Source organism: Zea mays, chromosome 7, assembly GCF_902167145.1.
Source record: "Zea mays cultivar B73 chromosome 7, Zm-B73-REFERENCE-NAM-5.0, whole genome shotgun sequence".
Classification (NCBI taxonomy): Eukaryota; Viridiplantae; Streptophyta; class Magnoliopsida; order Poales; family Poaceae; genus Zea; species Zea mays.
The window spans coordinates 149,275,633-149,292,575 of record NC_050102.1 but is presented as its reverse complement, the minus strand read 5'-3'; the positions used below and the strand labels follow the sequence as shown (position 1 = coordinate 149,292,575).

Here is a 16,943-nt window from a genome sequence, read left to right as displayed (position 1 = left end):
AGCTGAGCAGGTAGGGTCCCACGCCACGCCCACTGCCAACCGCGCTTCGGGCGTCCCCGCTCGTGCCCGGATTCCTCGAGCCGCCGATCGTTCCCATGGGTGGAGCCAACATCGATGCCACCGCCCATGCCCAATGCCGATCTGGAGGATCTCAGTCTCGAACCTGAAGGTCGAATTGTGTTCAAGTATTATCACTATGAATTGTTGTACAATGCGATCCAATTCTATGCATTTGTACCGGTACCCCATAGGAAATCTTGAAATTTTGTTTCAAACTTTTGGCCTGTTTATGCTTTTTCGTTTTCTATCACGCTTTCTGCTATCAGTTAGAATGGAGGTCCTTTGTCATTACCTCATTGGTGTGTCTGCAGGCGATACTGTTCTGCACGACTCAGAAGGTTGTACAAGTCTCTCAAGTTTTTGCATGGCCGAGGTAAATACAACAAAGGAATATAACCGAGTCAATAGTCACAAATGTGAGGTGTGGTCCCTTCTGCTGATAATATGATATATAACATGTTGGTTTTCTTCATAATTCTCTTTGCAGTCTTATATAAACCTTGTCTGATGTTTTGAGCAAGGACTATTACAATTTGTTTAAACCTAGAGAGGACTTCATGAAGCAATTTAACATGTGAAAGTAGGTTTCTCCATGTAGTGTTTTATATGGCCGAGCGAGCATGGAGTCATGCCATGGAGAAGAAAACATCTGGTACAAATGCAAAAACAGTGTATCTACATGTTGGGTCGATTTCGAAAAGCAGTTAAATGGGCATCACTTTTCACAATTATGTTCTGTAAAAGGAGATTCTAGGAAATCTCTAGAAGCTGATGTATATTTTCTTTCACTTTCTATCAACTGTATTTTTAATAGTATTTGAACTATTTTGAAGACAAATCTAAAATGTTTTCACCAAAATGCAATTGTTTCTCAGGCATATGCTTCATATATGAAAGGTGCTTTGTTTTCTGAGCAAGACAAGAATATAGATGCCACAATAATAAATTTCAAGAATACGAGGTTTGTGTAATTCTACTTGTTTTGTCAGAATATATGATCATTACATCCTGTTGTTGTTTATTGTGTGGATATTTTATTATTGTTCCTTTTTGAATGAGTAATTAGGGTGAGTTTTTTTAATGATTTTGAGTAATCTATTACCTGTTTCTCTATAGGGCTATATATGAGGAGCCTGGGAAGTATGGCAGTATAGAAAATGAACTTTTATGCTATCAGTGCATCGAAGAAGTGGAGCCTATGATTGATTTATGTTCACATAAACTAGGTGGATCATATTTACAAGCACATGAACTCCTGGATACTGCTAATGATCTTCTCAATGAAGATGGATGTATTTATTTTGTTACTGCTCCTCTGACTTACCTTGATTTCCTTTTAAGAGTTAGTTAGGGGCTCTCACATATTGCAATGGACCATAAACTTAAATATTAGTTTGATATGGTTTTATCTTGAAGAGTCATTTTTTGGAATCAATTTTCTTATCGTTTTTTTAGTGGTTCTGCATAGGAGCTACAAGGTTGGAGAGAAGGGATTTTATACTTGCATAGGAGTTGCGTTTTTTTACTTGCAGTTTGAGGATTGCACCCATTTTAGGAGCAAGCTTGCCATATTTATAAGCCCACAACTGTTTTACTATGTATCTATACATAGTGCATATTTAGCTGCATAACAAAATCTATGAACCTTGAAAAGATAACGACTTACGATTTGGAACATAGAGTACATTTTTGAACCTTTTGAGTTTTATCAGGCCCTGCGATCTAGAAAGTTTTATTGGAAGTGCTTTTCTGTATAAGTCATGCTCATGTATATCATGTTTGTTGCAATTTCTTGTTTAGCGAATCATCATGTTACCGTTTTTTTCAAAATTGCATGCAACTGCATTTGTAATTTTTTGATATTCTATCAACAGGTGGGCTTGAGGGCTGTGTGCTTCTTGGCTTCGACATCCGCGACGTGCAGAGCCCGGAGGACATCGTCGCCGCGGAACGGCTCGTTTTTCCCGGTGTCGGCGCCTTCGGCTCCGCCATGGACGTCCTCAATAGGACGGGCATGGCCGACGCACTCCGTGAGTACATCCAAAGGGACCGCCCCTTCCTAGGCATCTGCCTTGGTCTCCAGCTGCTCTTCGATTCCAGCGAGGAGAACGACCCGGGTAAGCTCTTCTCAACCCCACTTTGTCTGCGACTTGCATACTAGCTGAGCGAAATGGATGAATGGTAGCTGAAAATTTTAGCCACGCGCACGCCTGCCAGACGGCCGGCCCGGCCAGCGCGCGCCTCCGCCCCTCGATCTGGCACAGCTAGCGCAGCGGCGCCGTACCGCGTCATTGCACACCCGATCGAAACCCTAGCCAAGAAGTTGCCAGGCCTTATCAGATGACGCTGGCTGGGTGGAGGAGAAGCCAAGCCACCAGGTGCTGATGAATGATGATATGCCTGCTTGCCTGCCTGCACAACACGACGTTCTGGTCTGAAGCCGACGTCGCAACAAACTTGCTGCTCGCAGTCGCGTACTGCGGGTTGATTTTGCATTTACTGTCACAGTGAGCGGCCTCGGTGTGATACCAGGCGTGGTCAGGCGATTTGACTCCTCAAATGGCCTCATAGTTCCACATATTGGCTGGAACGCTCTCCAGATCACCAAGGACACACCACTGTTGCAGGGAGCTGATGGCCAGCATGTGTACTTTGTTCACTCCTACCACGTACTGCCTGTAAGCAACGAGCCATTTAGATTACCGTACTTTGGTTGACTGATGAGGTGTGACTTGTTCTTTTCTTTCTTCATGCTTAGTCAGATGTTAATAGAGACTGGATTTCCTCGATATGCAACTATGGTGACAGCTTTATATCCTCCATCTCAATGGGCAACATTCAGGCAGTTCAATTTCACCCAGAAAAGAGTGGAGGTGAATATTTACTCCATCTGATAGTCAATATAGGTCAATTATGATGTCAACACAGTATCCAATACATCACCTTGACTAGCAATATCTATGGACATATTATTTCAAATAGAAAGAGTTTTATATTATGGTATATGGAAGTATTTTTTTTCTTGATGGATCTGGTGTGTTAATACTGTGATGTCCACCTTTATGACCTTTTAGATATTGATAGTCAAAGCTAAAAAGAGTTTCCCTACAACAATCCTGATTAATGAATAAACTTGTATTTGTGATCAGAGGTAGTAGTTGACACTTGGATTTCCTAAGTTTAAACTTACCAATTGTATCAACATTCTTTTTCCTTTGCGCAGCTACCGAACTTTCTATTCTAAAAGAATTTCTCAGACCTAACTCTCTTGGGACCAAGGTAATACAAAGGAGACCAAGATCACTGGTGCCAATGCTTCCCTGAAATCACATGCACATTATGTTTTTTTATTATGATTTTATTTGAAAAAGAAATGTTCTTTCTTTAAAAGTGAGTTCACATTTTTTATATTTGGATAAAAATCTGATGCAGCAACAGTGAATTGGAGGATGTATTTGCAGAGTTTTTTTATCGTTGGGCAGCCAGTGAATTACCAGCCAGAACGAAGGTGATGAGATGGCGTCAAAGGTAGCTTTTGATCACCCAGAACGATTCTCCGAAAAGTTCGAGTTCAGTGCAGACAACATTAAGCCCCTGGTTCAGACATGCATGACAACTCTATCCTCAAAGATGTAAGTCGTAACAAATCTTTGACATTCTGTTCCATCATTCAGCCTTTGTGATTCAGATCTTTTCATTTCATTTATGTTCTTTGGTAATTCCTACATCTATGGTTAATACTTAATATTTTTTCACAGAAGTGATGTGATTTTTTCTCTGTGAAGTGTTGTTGCACCACTTTTTTGTGTTGTTTTGGTAAAACAGGAAAAACTTTGTTAGGGAAGTAGTAACTTTTCAGGGTTTTCTTTTCTTTATATGGGCCAACCAAACAGAAATTTTTTTGGAGATTTAATCGGTTCTCACATGTCATTAATCCTTATACCAAACACACGAACTCATATCCAAGCAGGACTGTAACGAACTGTTTAGGAAAGACCAGGTAGGCTTTTATGTTTTATCGTCACATTGCAAAATACCCTTTATTCAGAAGTCCTAGCTCATCTTTCCATTCCCTTTAATGATAGCTGAAAGTAGAGCTGAAGAAGGGGCATCTGTTTGAAGGATGGACTGAAGGGGTCATCAACTTTTGGGTGCTATTAAAGTGTCCATATACCAAACACAGTTTTGCTTTATATGTTGTCACCTGACCTATGGAGAAAAGGAAGGAGATGAACTAAAAAGGAATGCTGATGTTCAAGAAATCCACCGAAGGACAATATTTAATCCAGTTTCGAGAGTCAACATGCCTAAAACGATATATGATCATGAGTGAGTATTGGTTACCTCTACTTTTTAGTGGTTCATTTTGTACTTATTTTAATAGTTAAAGGAACAAAGCATTATCTTTAGCCATTCTTGAATATTGCAATGCTATTAGAACTTTTGCTTTCATAGTTTACCAGTTCAGTTCATGTAGCTATATTTGGTGACGCATTGCAGTTCAGCTTGTTTTAGAAGGAATGTATGGCTAGGTGATCTCAACTATAGGATCAACTTACCATATGAGAAGACACACGAACTCATATCCAAGCAGGATTGGAACGAATTGTTTGGGAAAGACCAGGTAGGCTTTTATGTTTTATCGTCACATTGCAAAATATCCTTTATTCAAAAGTCCTAGCTCATCTTTCCATTCCATTTAATGATAGCTGAAAGTAGAGCTGAAGAAGGGCATCTATTTGAAGGATGGACCGAAGGGGTCATCAACTTTCCTCCAACGTGTAAGTACAAGGTTAACTCAGAAAAGTACATAAGTGATGATAACAAATCTAGAAGGAGAACACCTGCATGGTATATTTTTGTTCTAAACTTACACTAATGTCTTAACAGTGCATACACGAGTCAAGTCTTCTTGCAAATATAACAAAAGTATTTAGTAATCACAGTATTAGAATTTAAACGGTCATTGGTTCCCTGCTGTTCAGCTTCACTACTTTATTAATTGAAAAACATTCTATTAGATCCAACTGAAATAAAACGACAGGCGGTTAAAAGTGTTAATTCTCAAATTCGGTGTGTTGCTTCCTTACTCATACTTATATTATGGTGTGTAACTCTGTACAAGATTAAATGGTTGAAATGCCCCCACCGGTGCATCTTTTGGTTTCGGTGGTAAACTTGTTTCTTTCCATCCGGTGGCACCCACCCAAGGTGCGCAAACATCTACATCTGAGGTAATTATTCTTTGTCAGTGTTCTGTTTTCTGCTCCTCTTCAAGTTCCTGTGTTTATGTTATGTTTTTTATAGGTACATGTGCACAATTTGGTGATTGAGCAAAGTCTGGTGAGCCAATCAACTGAATTTGAAGCTGCTATTCAGAATGACGACAAAAGTTCGCTACGTGCTCTGTGTGAAAAAAATACCAAGAATCTTTGTAGGTGCTTCTTTAGTAGAACTAATACTGATATTTGCATGGAGACTAACTTTATGTGATGCATGTTTGATCAGATCTGACGAGGAGAGAGAAACCTGGGGCTTCTTAAGGGTTATGTTTGAGGACGGGGATTTTGCAAGGACAAAATTGCTTGCTCATCTTGGCTTCGAACCACCTCAGGCACCGCCTGCAAGTTCAACTAATGAATTGAGCCAAATATTGGCAGATACACTTAATATTGATCATGCTGCAGTAACCGATAATGCGGATGCCCAGTTTCTTATTGATAATGGGGATGATTTTTTCAACAATCCTCAACCTTCAGAGGCTAGCTTGGCTGAAGAATCAGTTTCTACAAATGGTCAACAGATAGAACAGGAAGTTCCTGGAGATGCTGTGCCATCAGATCCATCAATTGACAAAAGCATTCAACATGCGTTGGTGGTTGGAGACTACAAAGGGGCAGTTAACCAGTGTCTTGCTTCTAATCGTATGGCTGATGCTTTGGTTATAGCCCATGCAGGTGGTTCTGCTCTCTGGGAAAGCACAAGAAATCATTATCTCAAGAACAGTATCTCACCCTACTTAAAGGTTTCATTTTATTTTCGGTTTTGAATATCTGTATTTATTTGTACATAGTAATTTTCATAATCACCATTGTTTATTGTTATACTGTTTCAATTATAGGTTGTCTCTGCTATGGTGGGCAATGATTTAATGAGTTTTGTGAGTACCTGGCCACTAAGTTCATGGAAAGAAACTCACGCCCACCTATGGACCTACCCCCTCGCCTCACAGCATGGCCGCCGGCTTGGTGTCGCCCCCGACCAAGGTTATTAAGGCGTTAAGGCGAGACATGGCGACCCACCCCCTTCCAAACGCCTAGGCGAGTTAGGCGTGCGGCGAGGCGACGCCATACGAGCATGGGCACTCGAGTCAAAGAGGTGGTACCTGTCGGCTTGTCACTGTGATGAGGTAGCAGAGAAGTAGGATGCCATAACATCTGGAGTTCTGAAGAAGCGGCAAAAGGACTTGCTGAGCGGTTTGAGTATTTGTAATGTGCCTAAACTTAAATCAGAGACAAGGCTGCTGTTATGAGGGATAAGTGAGCCATTCATATTTTAGTGATGTGGCATGGTATTCTTTGCAGAAATCTCATCTTTGTGTATAGATTATGAAACATTTTCTTATAACAATGTAACACACATTTTGTATATAAGTTATCATTATATTATATGTTTCCGTTGCAACGCACGGGCACTAGTAATAAGTATATGCGTGGTGGAGCGAGTGATCAAGCCCGTATGTACCTGAAGTGTGTGTGGCTGAATTTGGTTTACGGCCGGGATGTGATTCTAAAAAAAAAACCTCTCATCCGTCCGCCTCCACGTTTCCGTTCCCCCAACGCACGCGGCACGCACGGACGGGACGGGACCGCGAGACGGTGGCCACTGGTCAGGGTCCGGGCCAGCAGCCGGCGGCTAGGCTGCCCGACGCCCCTCCACCACCTCTCGTTTCCGCCCTCTTTTCCGCTGGCCAGCTGCGGCCGCATCCCGTTTTGCCTCCTGCTGTCGAGCGTTCGATGCTCGCACGGCACACGACACGACGACGCGCTGCCGTTCGCTTCGCAACCACGTATAAAAAAAATTGCACAGTAGACATGGCCCGGACGGCCGGACCCAGCCTCTTTCTTCTTGTACCACGAAGATGACGACGACGACGACGACGTGCGAAGCGAGCTCTGCCACCCGGTCGACCCTCGGCCGGTGGTCCGTCCACAAGTGTAAAAGCGCGGATCGGGGAAAAAGGATCTTGCGCCTGTTGAGGCGAAAAAAATATCTACGCGAACTTTGAGAAGTAAAATATCTGGGCGCGCCCAGGGAAACTGACGCAGAGCTAGAGTGACGATTATTTGGCCTGCAGTTTCTCGCACGAACGAACGAACGAACAGAACGGACGGTCACGGAAAATTCCGAGATTTTCCAGAGCGACGACAGGTCCACGCGGAGCCACGTGAAGGTGCCCTGCGTCCTTCCTTTCCGACGACCGATCTCAAATCGATCGGTAGTAATAATCAGGTACTGGCAGGCCCTGGCTTGACGAGGACAGGATTTCTCACGCATCACGCATGGCATGATACATGACATCCCATCGCACAACCGATTTGGTCCGCAGCGACTGTGACTATGGAGCACAGACAGATGAGAGGGAGGGCACGGAGGGAGGAGATATTTCTAGTGCGCCACGTCGGAGCCTAGCCCGTGATACCTTGGAGACCCAGAAACGACCAGAACCAGCGACGACACCGACTGGTTCGTTTGGTTTTGGGGAACGGGGCCCTAGTCCCCATATACATGTACATGTGGGCTGGCCTGGCCCGGCACGGCACAGGCCCACAAAAGCACGGCCCACAAAGGCATGGTCTACAAAAGCACATATCCAATTATGGGTCGTGCCGTGCCAACACGTGTGCCTAGTCATCGGCCCACGGCACGGCCCACAATTAGTTATGTGTGCCAGGCCGGCCCAAATAGCCCAAAATGTCTTAATGTGCCAGACCGGCCCATATACATACAACAGTAATACATCAACAAAAAGTATAAAATATATATATGACCAAAATAAAACTAAGATGTTTTGTGGATGCACTTTATAAACCTTTGGTAAGAAAGAAAAAAAAAATATTACAACTAGCTCACAAATAATATTCAGTTCTCTGTTTAGTGTTTAATTGAGTACTATACATCCATACAGAATACATATACAATGATCATCATCACTATTCACTATCCATATATAGGTATTGGTTCTCGATGGCTTATTGAAGCTCTAGATTCTCCAAATTATGCTAGTCATGTGGGATTTGATGGACCTTAGTTAAATACTGAGTCTATATTTAGTGGGCCTCGGTGGGCCTTAGTTAAATGGGCCATGCCAGGCCGGCCCGTGGGCTTGACTTGAGGCCCAGGCACGGCCCACAATGTGGACCGTGCCGGCCCAGGCCCACAATTAGGTTGGGCCGTGCCAGATATGGGCCGTGCCAAAAATTGTGTGCTTTAGGCCGGCCTATTAGGCACGGCACAAATGTACACCTATAAATCCCCACGGCGTTGTCTGCTCCGATCAGATCCAGAATAGTCGCATGCGCCTCGATCGCCCGCTGCCCGTGGGTTATCCGCCGCCTCCGGCCGTCCAATTGCCTTTGGTCCGGTTTGTTTTAGCATTTTATAACTTCTAACCACTAATAACTACAGTAAACTGTCAAACGATCTAATTTTTCATCTAGTTTTTATTAAGAAATTAAACCAATTTAGTCAAAACCATCTAAAATCAATAGTAACATATAATTGATCAAGTCGTTGTGATAGTTGGAAACCGTACTTTTCTACATACTCCGATTTTCTTTATAGACATATTTCCCTCGCAGCTATTTTCAGTAAAGTTTCTTAGAAAAAAACTGAACCTGGTGCGCCATCGCGGGCACCGTGGCGAAAATATCTTTGCCTTTTGGATACCAGAGTCGCGAGAGAAAACACCTAGGAGTATCCGCTTTACTGTAGCTCTCTCAAGAGACGGAATATCTCGCCGCAGTGCGTGTTTCGGTTTCTGTCCAAGTGATTATATGATTCATGAGCGAGTGGACTACAGCTAGCGCCATGACTCGGAGCTCCTGACGCGGACTCGAGTGGCTGGTAATGATACAATTTTGTTCGTGGATGCTAGTGCTCCTGAAGCGTTTATTTTGTACCATGTTCTGCCGTTCATTCCCCCTTTTCCTTTTATTCTATGTGTTCGTGCGGTGGATACATCTCCCCCATTCTTCTTTTGCAACATGTTTTTTTTTTAAAGTTTGCTCTCTACTTGTCCATATTTGACGACAACTGTTTCACTTACGGTTGACCTTTTTCTACGTGGCCGTTTGCAGAATCATTACTTCCTCCTCCGTCTCAAACATTATTATAAACATTTTTGTTTAGTCTCTAGTTTCAAAGCCTTTGTGTAGTTTGACACTATAAGATCCATGCTTTATAATATATCATGAGAGATGCTTTTTGTAATGTGTGATCTGCATGTTGTTAAACTAGACGAATGCATAGAAATTGAAGATAAAAAAAAATACAAACCTTAGGTTTGTGGTACAGAGGGAATATCCTTTTACATTTTCACCTAGAGGGTGACTAACCAACTCAACTTTTTTGTTAGTATAATAACTTCTTAAAACTTGTTTGACTGCACATGCATTCACCTCAGTCCATTTAGATTAGCTACCACATATGTCGATTAAGGTAGATACATATATATCAAATAAACTCTCGATCCAACATTATGACGTGGTGTAAATTAGTTTAAATCTTTACCCCTTGTCTCACCACATGTAAATCAAAGATAGATATAATGTAGCCAAACAAACCTTTAGACAAGTTATAGTGTCATACTACCTCCGTTCTCGAATACTTGTCGCATGCTAGTTCATTTTTAAACTAAACCGCGACAAATAAAAAAGAACGAAGAGAGTATTATATATTTTACTAGTAACACACAAAGTAAAACCTTTGCGGCATGAGTTTTAAAAAGAGAGGAGAAAGTAGTTGATATGAAGACGGTACAATTTGAAGATAATAACTAAGGGGGTGTTTGATTTATAGTAACTAATTTTTAGCCTATCTATTTTATTCTATTCTAGTCACTAAAATGTTAAATACAATAGTTTAATGTTTTAATCCTCAGTTTTAGCCCTTACAATTTAAATTAGACCCCATATAATCCAAAGAGGTCCTAGGAGAACCAGTAAAACTAATCATGCTTGTGCATATTCACAGAACAAAAACAAAGGCCCCTCCGTAAATCTTAAGTGCTCAAAGGGATCTTTGAGTGACAAGAAAGATAGAGGCCTTGAGTAAAACTTCAGCGATGTCCAACATTACAAACGACACACGCAAACAACACAAAACCCATGGGAAAATTTAGGCCAGACGGATAGTGTAGTATCCGCATCTATTAGAACCAATTTTATTTACGACGTGCTAAAGCAGGCAAACCAACACCAACCACGAGCTGGTTGTTTCCAAGCACAGGCGCAAGATATTATCGCCGCCCGCGACGGAACGCCAACCACCAGTGTACGTGCACCAGACACCACCAAATAAACATTCCCGCCACAACCCCTGTGGGCCTTTTTGCTGCTCTGCACCACAACCGCACGATCCAACGATGCGAGGGTCCCCACCCCGGGCTCGACCACACGATCCCCTGTCCGGCCTTCTCCGATCCACCACGTGTCGCTGTTCCGGCCGTAGATTTGGTCCTTTAGCTCCGGGCCTACCACCTGTATCTCTAGAAAAATATCGGCCTCACCCCTCGCGGGAAATATCCCAACCACTGACCAGGCTCCCGCCACGTCATCGTGGGACCCGCGGGACCAAGGGCCCGCTGGCCGAACCTCTCGGTCGCCTGACGTGGCGCGCGCGCCCACCGGTCGAGTGGCCGCAGATATTTCATGGCCCCGCGGGAGCTCGAGCTCACAATCACATGCCCACCTGCCACCGCCCACTGGTCAGCCGGGCCAGCGGGTACGTGGCCCACTTGTCTGTGGCAGAGGTTGGGCCTATGTATATAGGCCGCGGCGCTTCGGCTTTGTCGTTCTCTCACAAACTGGCATTCGATTTCGCAGCCCACCAGCTCCGGTTTCTTCCGACTGCGAGCTTCCAAGTGGCGACTGCCCGAGTGCGAGAAGAGGGAGAGAAGCGGTTGTCGGAATCCACTCCGGCCAGGGGTGCGGAGGTCGGAATGGGGGGAGGATTGGATGAGGCGGTGAAGGTGGTGGATTTGGAGGACGGTGAAGGGGAGGAGGAGGCAGAGGCCGCCGCGGCGGAGGGATCGAGCATGGAGATGGGGATGCTGCCAAGGATGCCGGTGCGTGTGCTGCTCGCCGAAGGCGACGACTCCACGCGCCACGTCATCTCCGCGCTGCTCCGCAAGTGCGGCTACCGAGGTGCGCACCGTCTCCGCCCGCGAATCGAATCGTTTGATTACTTGATATCTCTTTTTTTTCCGATTGCTTGGTATCTGTTTTAGACTGCGTGGGTTAAGCTATCTCCAGCAGCTCCCATGTCTAGCTGTATCCAAACAGCCCCTTAATTATGGGGTTAAGAGCGTATAACAGTCAGCTGAGTCGTAGGTGGAATGGAGAGCTGAGGAATGGAGGTTCCGGTGTTGGTTTGTTGCCTTGTTGGAACTTGGTACCAATCGAAGCGCAGTTTGGCCTTGGGGGAATTTGGGGGTGGGGGGTGGGGGGGACATGCCAGGACAGTCAGAGCGTCTCTATTTTCTAGAAGATCGCTTGCTAAATTAATAAGTTTACTTGGGGGCATATTGGTTTTCTCCAACTGTTTTAAATGTAATGTTACATAAAAAATCTGAACTATTTCTAAATCACCCTAAATATTTCTGTAAACCACTTTATACTTCGTTTCTCTTTTATATATTTGCGTCAGGAAACCTATTCTACTTTTTATATACATCTGCATCAGGAAACCTATTGTACTTTTTATTCTCTTCCACATCCTTCCACCTTCGATTTATGCGATGGATGCGATTCGCGCGCGTGTACATCCACACAATTCGATCCGCACAAGGAGGGCGATTTTTTCTAAGTGCGGGAAAATTAGAAGTTGGGATTGGGAGTTGTTAGTGAACATTTTTTTTCAATCTTATATAAGGAAATCTAGACTAGTAGTTTTGGAAACTCCCGTAGATGCTCAAATTTTGGGAGATCTCACTTCTGTTATATTGCGGTGCCTTGTGTGGTACGCGTGCTTTCCGCGAGACGGCGAGACAATGTTTTTTTTGTCAGTGGGGGTAACTCCGTAATTGTGGGTTTTAGTTGACAGTGATGTTGAGATATTTGACGGTCACCTCCCTTCCTGAATCTTCTAGTGTGAACTACTGGCTTGCTGCAGTAGATGAATGTTAAAAAGCACTGATCTATGCGACCATACTGATGTGATTTGGTGTATAGTGGTGCCACTGGCGCCTGCTCTTTAGGCCACTGAAGTTCACATGAGCCAAGTATCAACTAGGATTCCTATAACGTATAAAAAAAAGTATCAAGTAGGACAATAATTATCGCTACCTTCATGATTGGTGACATCTGCCCCTAAAGTCTGAATGTTAAATCCTGCACTGCCACAATTCTTTAGCATAGTTAGAATTGTGGTTACGGTAGATAATCTTTTTAGCAGTTAACTTTAATTGTTAGGTAACTTATCTTAGTGTTTATACTATCGGGTTTGTTCAGGGTAATAGTGTAACACCATTTTTAGAATTTAGAAATGGCATTTTCATCATCCTCATGGACTACACTTTATTCATGCAGTTGCTGCAGCCTCTGATGGTGTGAAGGCGTGGGACCTATTAAAGGAAAAATCTTTCAACGTAGACCTTGTTTTAACTGAAGTTGAACTGCCTTTGATGTCTGGGTTCCTCTTGTTATCCACAATCATGGAGCATGATGCGTCCAAGAACATCCCTGTTATAAGTATGTCACTCTTGTCGTGTTTTCGCTCTCTTTTTAATCTAATGCCACTACTAAGTCTAATGTTTTTTATCATCCAGTGATGTCTTCGCATGACTCAGTAAGCATGGTTTTCAAATGCATGCTAAAGGGTGCAGCAGATTTCCTTGTTAAACCGATAAGAAAGAATGAATTAAGGAACTTGTGGCAGCACGTTTGGAGAAAACAACTGGTAAGATGGCATATTTGTATCTTTTAGGCATGAATGCATTTCTTTTTATGCTTTATCCATTTTTACTTCGATTTGGTACCTGTGATGAGACATGAGTTCTTGCTCAATTTATCTTACCTTACCTGCAGGCAAACGGTGGGCCTAATGTTCAGCACATACAACGAGAAGAGAATCTTGCAGAAAGAATCCAACAGAAGACTGGCGTGACAAAATCTGATAATTTGGACAGAGATGTGCCCTGTAAAAATAGAGAATGCAGTGAACAAGAAAGTGATGCTCAAGTAAGTTTTAAAATCAGCGAACATAATGTTGTCTAGATGCTGTTTCATTCTACTAACGGTAGGCATTTTATGATTGCCTTGTAAACTGCTACCATGAGTTACTGAGGTAGATATGGCATCTGTGCAGTTTGTTTTACTTTGCCCAGTAAGGATCGAACTGTAACATTTCCATCACCTGAAATTTGGTACACAGACAGTTTCATTACCCACACCATAGCCGATAGTAGGTCATGTAAGAGACATCATTTAACCATTTGGATATGTGTTAATGTTAGATAACTAATTTATAAATTTTCTAAGTCAGGTGGGTAATGGAACTGTTTGTTGAATGAGAGTAGTGTTTATTATTGGCGAAGTGTCACAGTTCGGTCGGTTTGGGCATGGTAAAATGAAGTGCATATGCTTGGGGGATCAGAATGTGACACACATGCATAGTTGTGATAGAAAGCTTTTTGAAGTATTAGACTGTTAATGTAACATTAATCAGTTTTTTTATATTTTTCGAGCTGTCGTACTGTGTAGTCTTTAATTACTGAAAGGTGGTAGCAGGGATTGTGTTGCTGATTGCCGAATTTGGATATCTTTCTTCACTTAGAGCAACTTCAGTGGTTCTCTAAAAGACTTCCTAAATCAATAATTTAGGTAGTTAATATGAAAACTATTCTACAACAGTTCTCTAAATGAACTTTCTAAATTTAACAACTTGTCATCTAACCTCATTTTCTCTCTACATTTGGTAACCATTTAACAACTCCCTAAACAAAAATGTTGACTGCATTATATAGTTTTTGTGACTTATTTTTATGTGGATAAATACAAAACAAAATTACAACCTATATTTAGAGAACTATTGGAGAACTCACATTTTTTTACTCCAAAAGTCATTTAGCAACTTCTTAAATCTATGATTTAGAGAGCTAAAATTTACATAACTATTAGAGTTGCTCTTAGTTCTTCATGGACTGATTTTGACACCCCTCATGCAGAGTTCTTGCACAAGGTCAGAGCTGGAGGCTGAAAGTAAGCAAACAGACAACATTTTGGAGTATAAGCAATCAACTCAAAGGCACTTGTCTATTCCTAGCCACAAGAATGTTGAGCTAAATGGACAGACCAAAATACAAAGTAATTTTCCCCATCTTTTCAACTTGTGATGTACAATTTGGCCCCAGGAAATTTACTAACGTAACGTGCTTGTGATGTGGCAGGAGCTGAGGGTAATAACTTGATTCCAGCAAGAGAAGACGATTTATCGCCAAAGAAAAGAACGTGTTTGAATGAGAATAATTCTGAGAGAGCTTCAAGAGATATGGAGCTAGTCCACATTATGGAAAATCAGCAGAAGTATAACACACAGTGGGAGGTGGATACTATGAGAACAACATCTAGGGGAAATGATGAGAAGGGCTCCATCCCAGCACATCAGTTGGAGCTTTCTCTTAGAAGAACTGACTACGGAAAATTAGAGAACCACGAGAAAAATGATAGAAGAACACTGAACCATTCAACTTCCTCTGCGTTTTCCTTGTAAGTGCACCTTTCTTTGGCTTTTCGTGATCCTAAAAATTTCTGTAAAGTCGATAAGTCTAGTACAGATCTTGATATTATTTTTGTGTCAGTGTTTTTTTTGTTCCAAGTGTAGGTACAGGCTAACTGAAAATTTTCCAATAACTTTTGACATTTATCTTTTCTTTTCCAAGCATAGTTATAGTGACTTACCATGAGATGATCTTGAAGCATAAAAGTTCCAACTAATGTAGCCGCAACATAAACTTTGACATGGAACTTCAAGTTCGCATTGCTGCTGTATCTTATTGCACAATTTGCTTGTATTCGAAGTTCCACAAGTGTCCATTATTGTATCTTACTGTTGGAAATATCTTGTCGACAGGTATAATTGCAGGGCTGTGCCAACCTTAGGAAATGCTGGTGATGGTCAATTATGCAGCACCTCAGAAACACTAGTGGATGTTGAAAATAAAAATGGAGATTCAGCAGATCCCTCTCAAGACATGACTGAAACAAATCGTCCTCCTATTAGAGTTGTTCCTGTCCCTGTCCAAGGTCTCACATTTGATGGGCAGCCATTCTGGAATGGTACACCAGTGGCATCCCTATTCTACTCACAGTCAACTCCTCCCATTTGGAATAGCAAAACATCAATGTGGCAAGAATCAACCCCACAAGCAACTTCACTGCCACAAAAATCTCCACAGAATGAACCAAATGAAATGGGGGCTAAACCAGTTATAAATGCAGGGGAACAATTTGCCATGGGTCCTCCCAGTGCCAGTGGGAAGCAGCTGCATGTTGAAATTCTTAATGATGATCCACGGCATATTTCTCCTATGACTGGTGAAAGTGGAATCAGTACCGTGCTAGACAGCACCAGAAATACTCTGAGCAGTAGTGGCTGTGATAGCATTTCCAACCAGATCACTGCCCCTACTGAATCATCCAATGTATATAAGGATGTTCCTGAAACCCCAAGCGCCGAAGGGTCACGGCATCTGAGCCAGCGTGAGGCTGCACTGAACAAGTTCCGGCTAAAGAGGAAGGATAGGTGCTTTGAGAAGAAGGTAAGCAACTAAGTGCGCATTTTTATTTCGATCCGATTTTTATGCCACCTACTAGGACCTGTGATTCACGCTTTTACAATCATTTGCAGGTTCGATACCAGAGCCGGAAATTACTCGCAGAGCAGCGTCCACGGGTCAAGGGCCAGTTTGTTCGTCAAGATCATAGCATCCAAGGAAGCTAGGGTCCAGTTACTGAGCTGGAACTCTATTCTATTATCTAAAAAAAGTCACTGCAAGTGACTCCACTGCGGTCTGCGGGTATCCTGATGTCAGATTTTGCCGAAGAGTTGGAAGCAGTCACACTGAGTTACAGTTTGCTCTGTATATTTGCTGAAGTTTGTAATATATGTATGTATAGGCTAACGCTGTTCTTTCCTAGGTTAGGCACAGGACCTGGCACGTTTGAAGGTTTGTCAGTAGGCGTTAGAAAATACAGGCATACTTTGTTTCAGGTCAAGATGAGATGTGACCTTCAGTAGCGCATGTGTGCTTTAAGTCTTGTATTACGTAATTAAGTTGTTTGATGTTTCGGGTTAGATGTACGCTCCGTGGATGAAATGTAAAGGATGTCCACCAAAACATGCTTGTTTCCGTGCAGCTTGTTGCAATGAACATCGTTGGCCTGGTTTCTGTCAATGCTCTCATGCCGTGTGTACTACTGTGAAATTTTCTGCAGACGGTACGAAGTGCTACTCTGAACTCGAGTGATCGGTTATGTGAGCAGCTGCTTGGTTGCTAAGGGACTGTTTCACTTTAAGAATTTTGTGTTCGTTCTGATATACTGCCCTACTGTAAGGTTGAGTCGTTCTCTGAATCCAGGGTCTCTAAGATTCTCTTCCCTGTA

At 42.7% G+C, this 16,943-nt stretch overlaps 1 protein-coding gene and 2 pseudogenes across 3 annotated transcripts; all 3 read left to right on the top strand.

The window, feature by feature from the left end:
* Nucleotides 1–2,594: 2,594 nt before the first annotated feature.
* On the top strand, nt 2,595–4,822 carry LOC103633090 (Phosphatidylinositol 5-phosphate phosphatase - imidazole glycerol phosphate synthase pseudogene; annotated as a pseudogene). Its single transcript, NR_161331.1, has 5 exons — nt 2,595–2,933; nt 3,284–3,692; nt 4,156–4,389; nt 4,576–4,684; nt 4,770–4,822. The product of NR_161331.1 is annotated as a Phosphatidylinositol 5-phosphate phosphatase - imidazole glycerol phosphate synthase pseudogene (transcript).
* Nucleotides 4,823–5,202: 380 nt separating this feature from the next.
* On the top strand, nt 5,203–6,257 carry LOC103634266 (Ancestral coatomer element 1 (ACE1) of COPII coat complex assembly protein Sec16 pseudogene; annotated as a pseudogene). The gene is made up of 4 exons (NR_161330.1): nt 5,203–5,294; nt 5,368–5,494; nt 5,569–6,085; nt 6,182–6,257. The product of NR_161330.1 is annotated as an Ancestral coatomer element 1 (ACE1) of COPII coat complex assembly protein Sec16 pseudogene (transcript).
* A 4,889-nt stretch (nt 6,258–11,146) lies between these two features.
* On the top strand, nt 11,147–16,733 carry LOC100273598 (Two-component response regulator-like APRR9). The gene is made up of 8 exons (NM_001148014.1): nt 11,147–11,486; nt 12,870–13,031; nt 13,109–13,239; nt 13,368–13,520; nt 14,507–14,645; nt 14,729–15,047; nt 15,412–16,099; nt 16,189–16,733. Exons 1-8 carry the CDS (start codon nt 11,282–11,284, stop codon nt 16,279–16,281), a joined length of 1,890 nt encoding a protein of 629 aa, NP_001141486.1. The 5' UTR covers nt 11,147–11,281; the 3' UTR covers nt 16,282–16,733.
* Nucleotides 16,734–16,943: the final 210 nt, after the last annotated feature.

Excerpts from the sequence above, each read along its gene's own strand:
- LOC100273598 (NM_001148014.1), top strand. The coding sequence starts at position 11,282 with ATGGGGGGAGGATTGGATGAGGCGGTGAAGGTGGTGGATTTGGAGGAC. Across the intron at positions 14,646-14,728 it reads TGGACAGACCAAAATACAAA|GAGCTGAGGGTAATAACTTG; the intron begins GTAATTTTCCCC and ends GTGATGTGGCAG. Across the intron at positions 16,100-16,188 it reads ATAGGTGCTTTGAGAAGAAG|GTTCGATACCAGAGCCGGAA; the intron begins GTAAGCAACTAA and ends AATCATTTGCAG.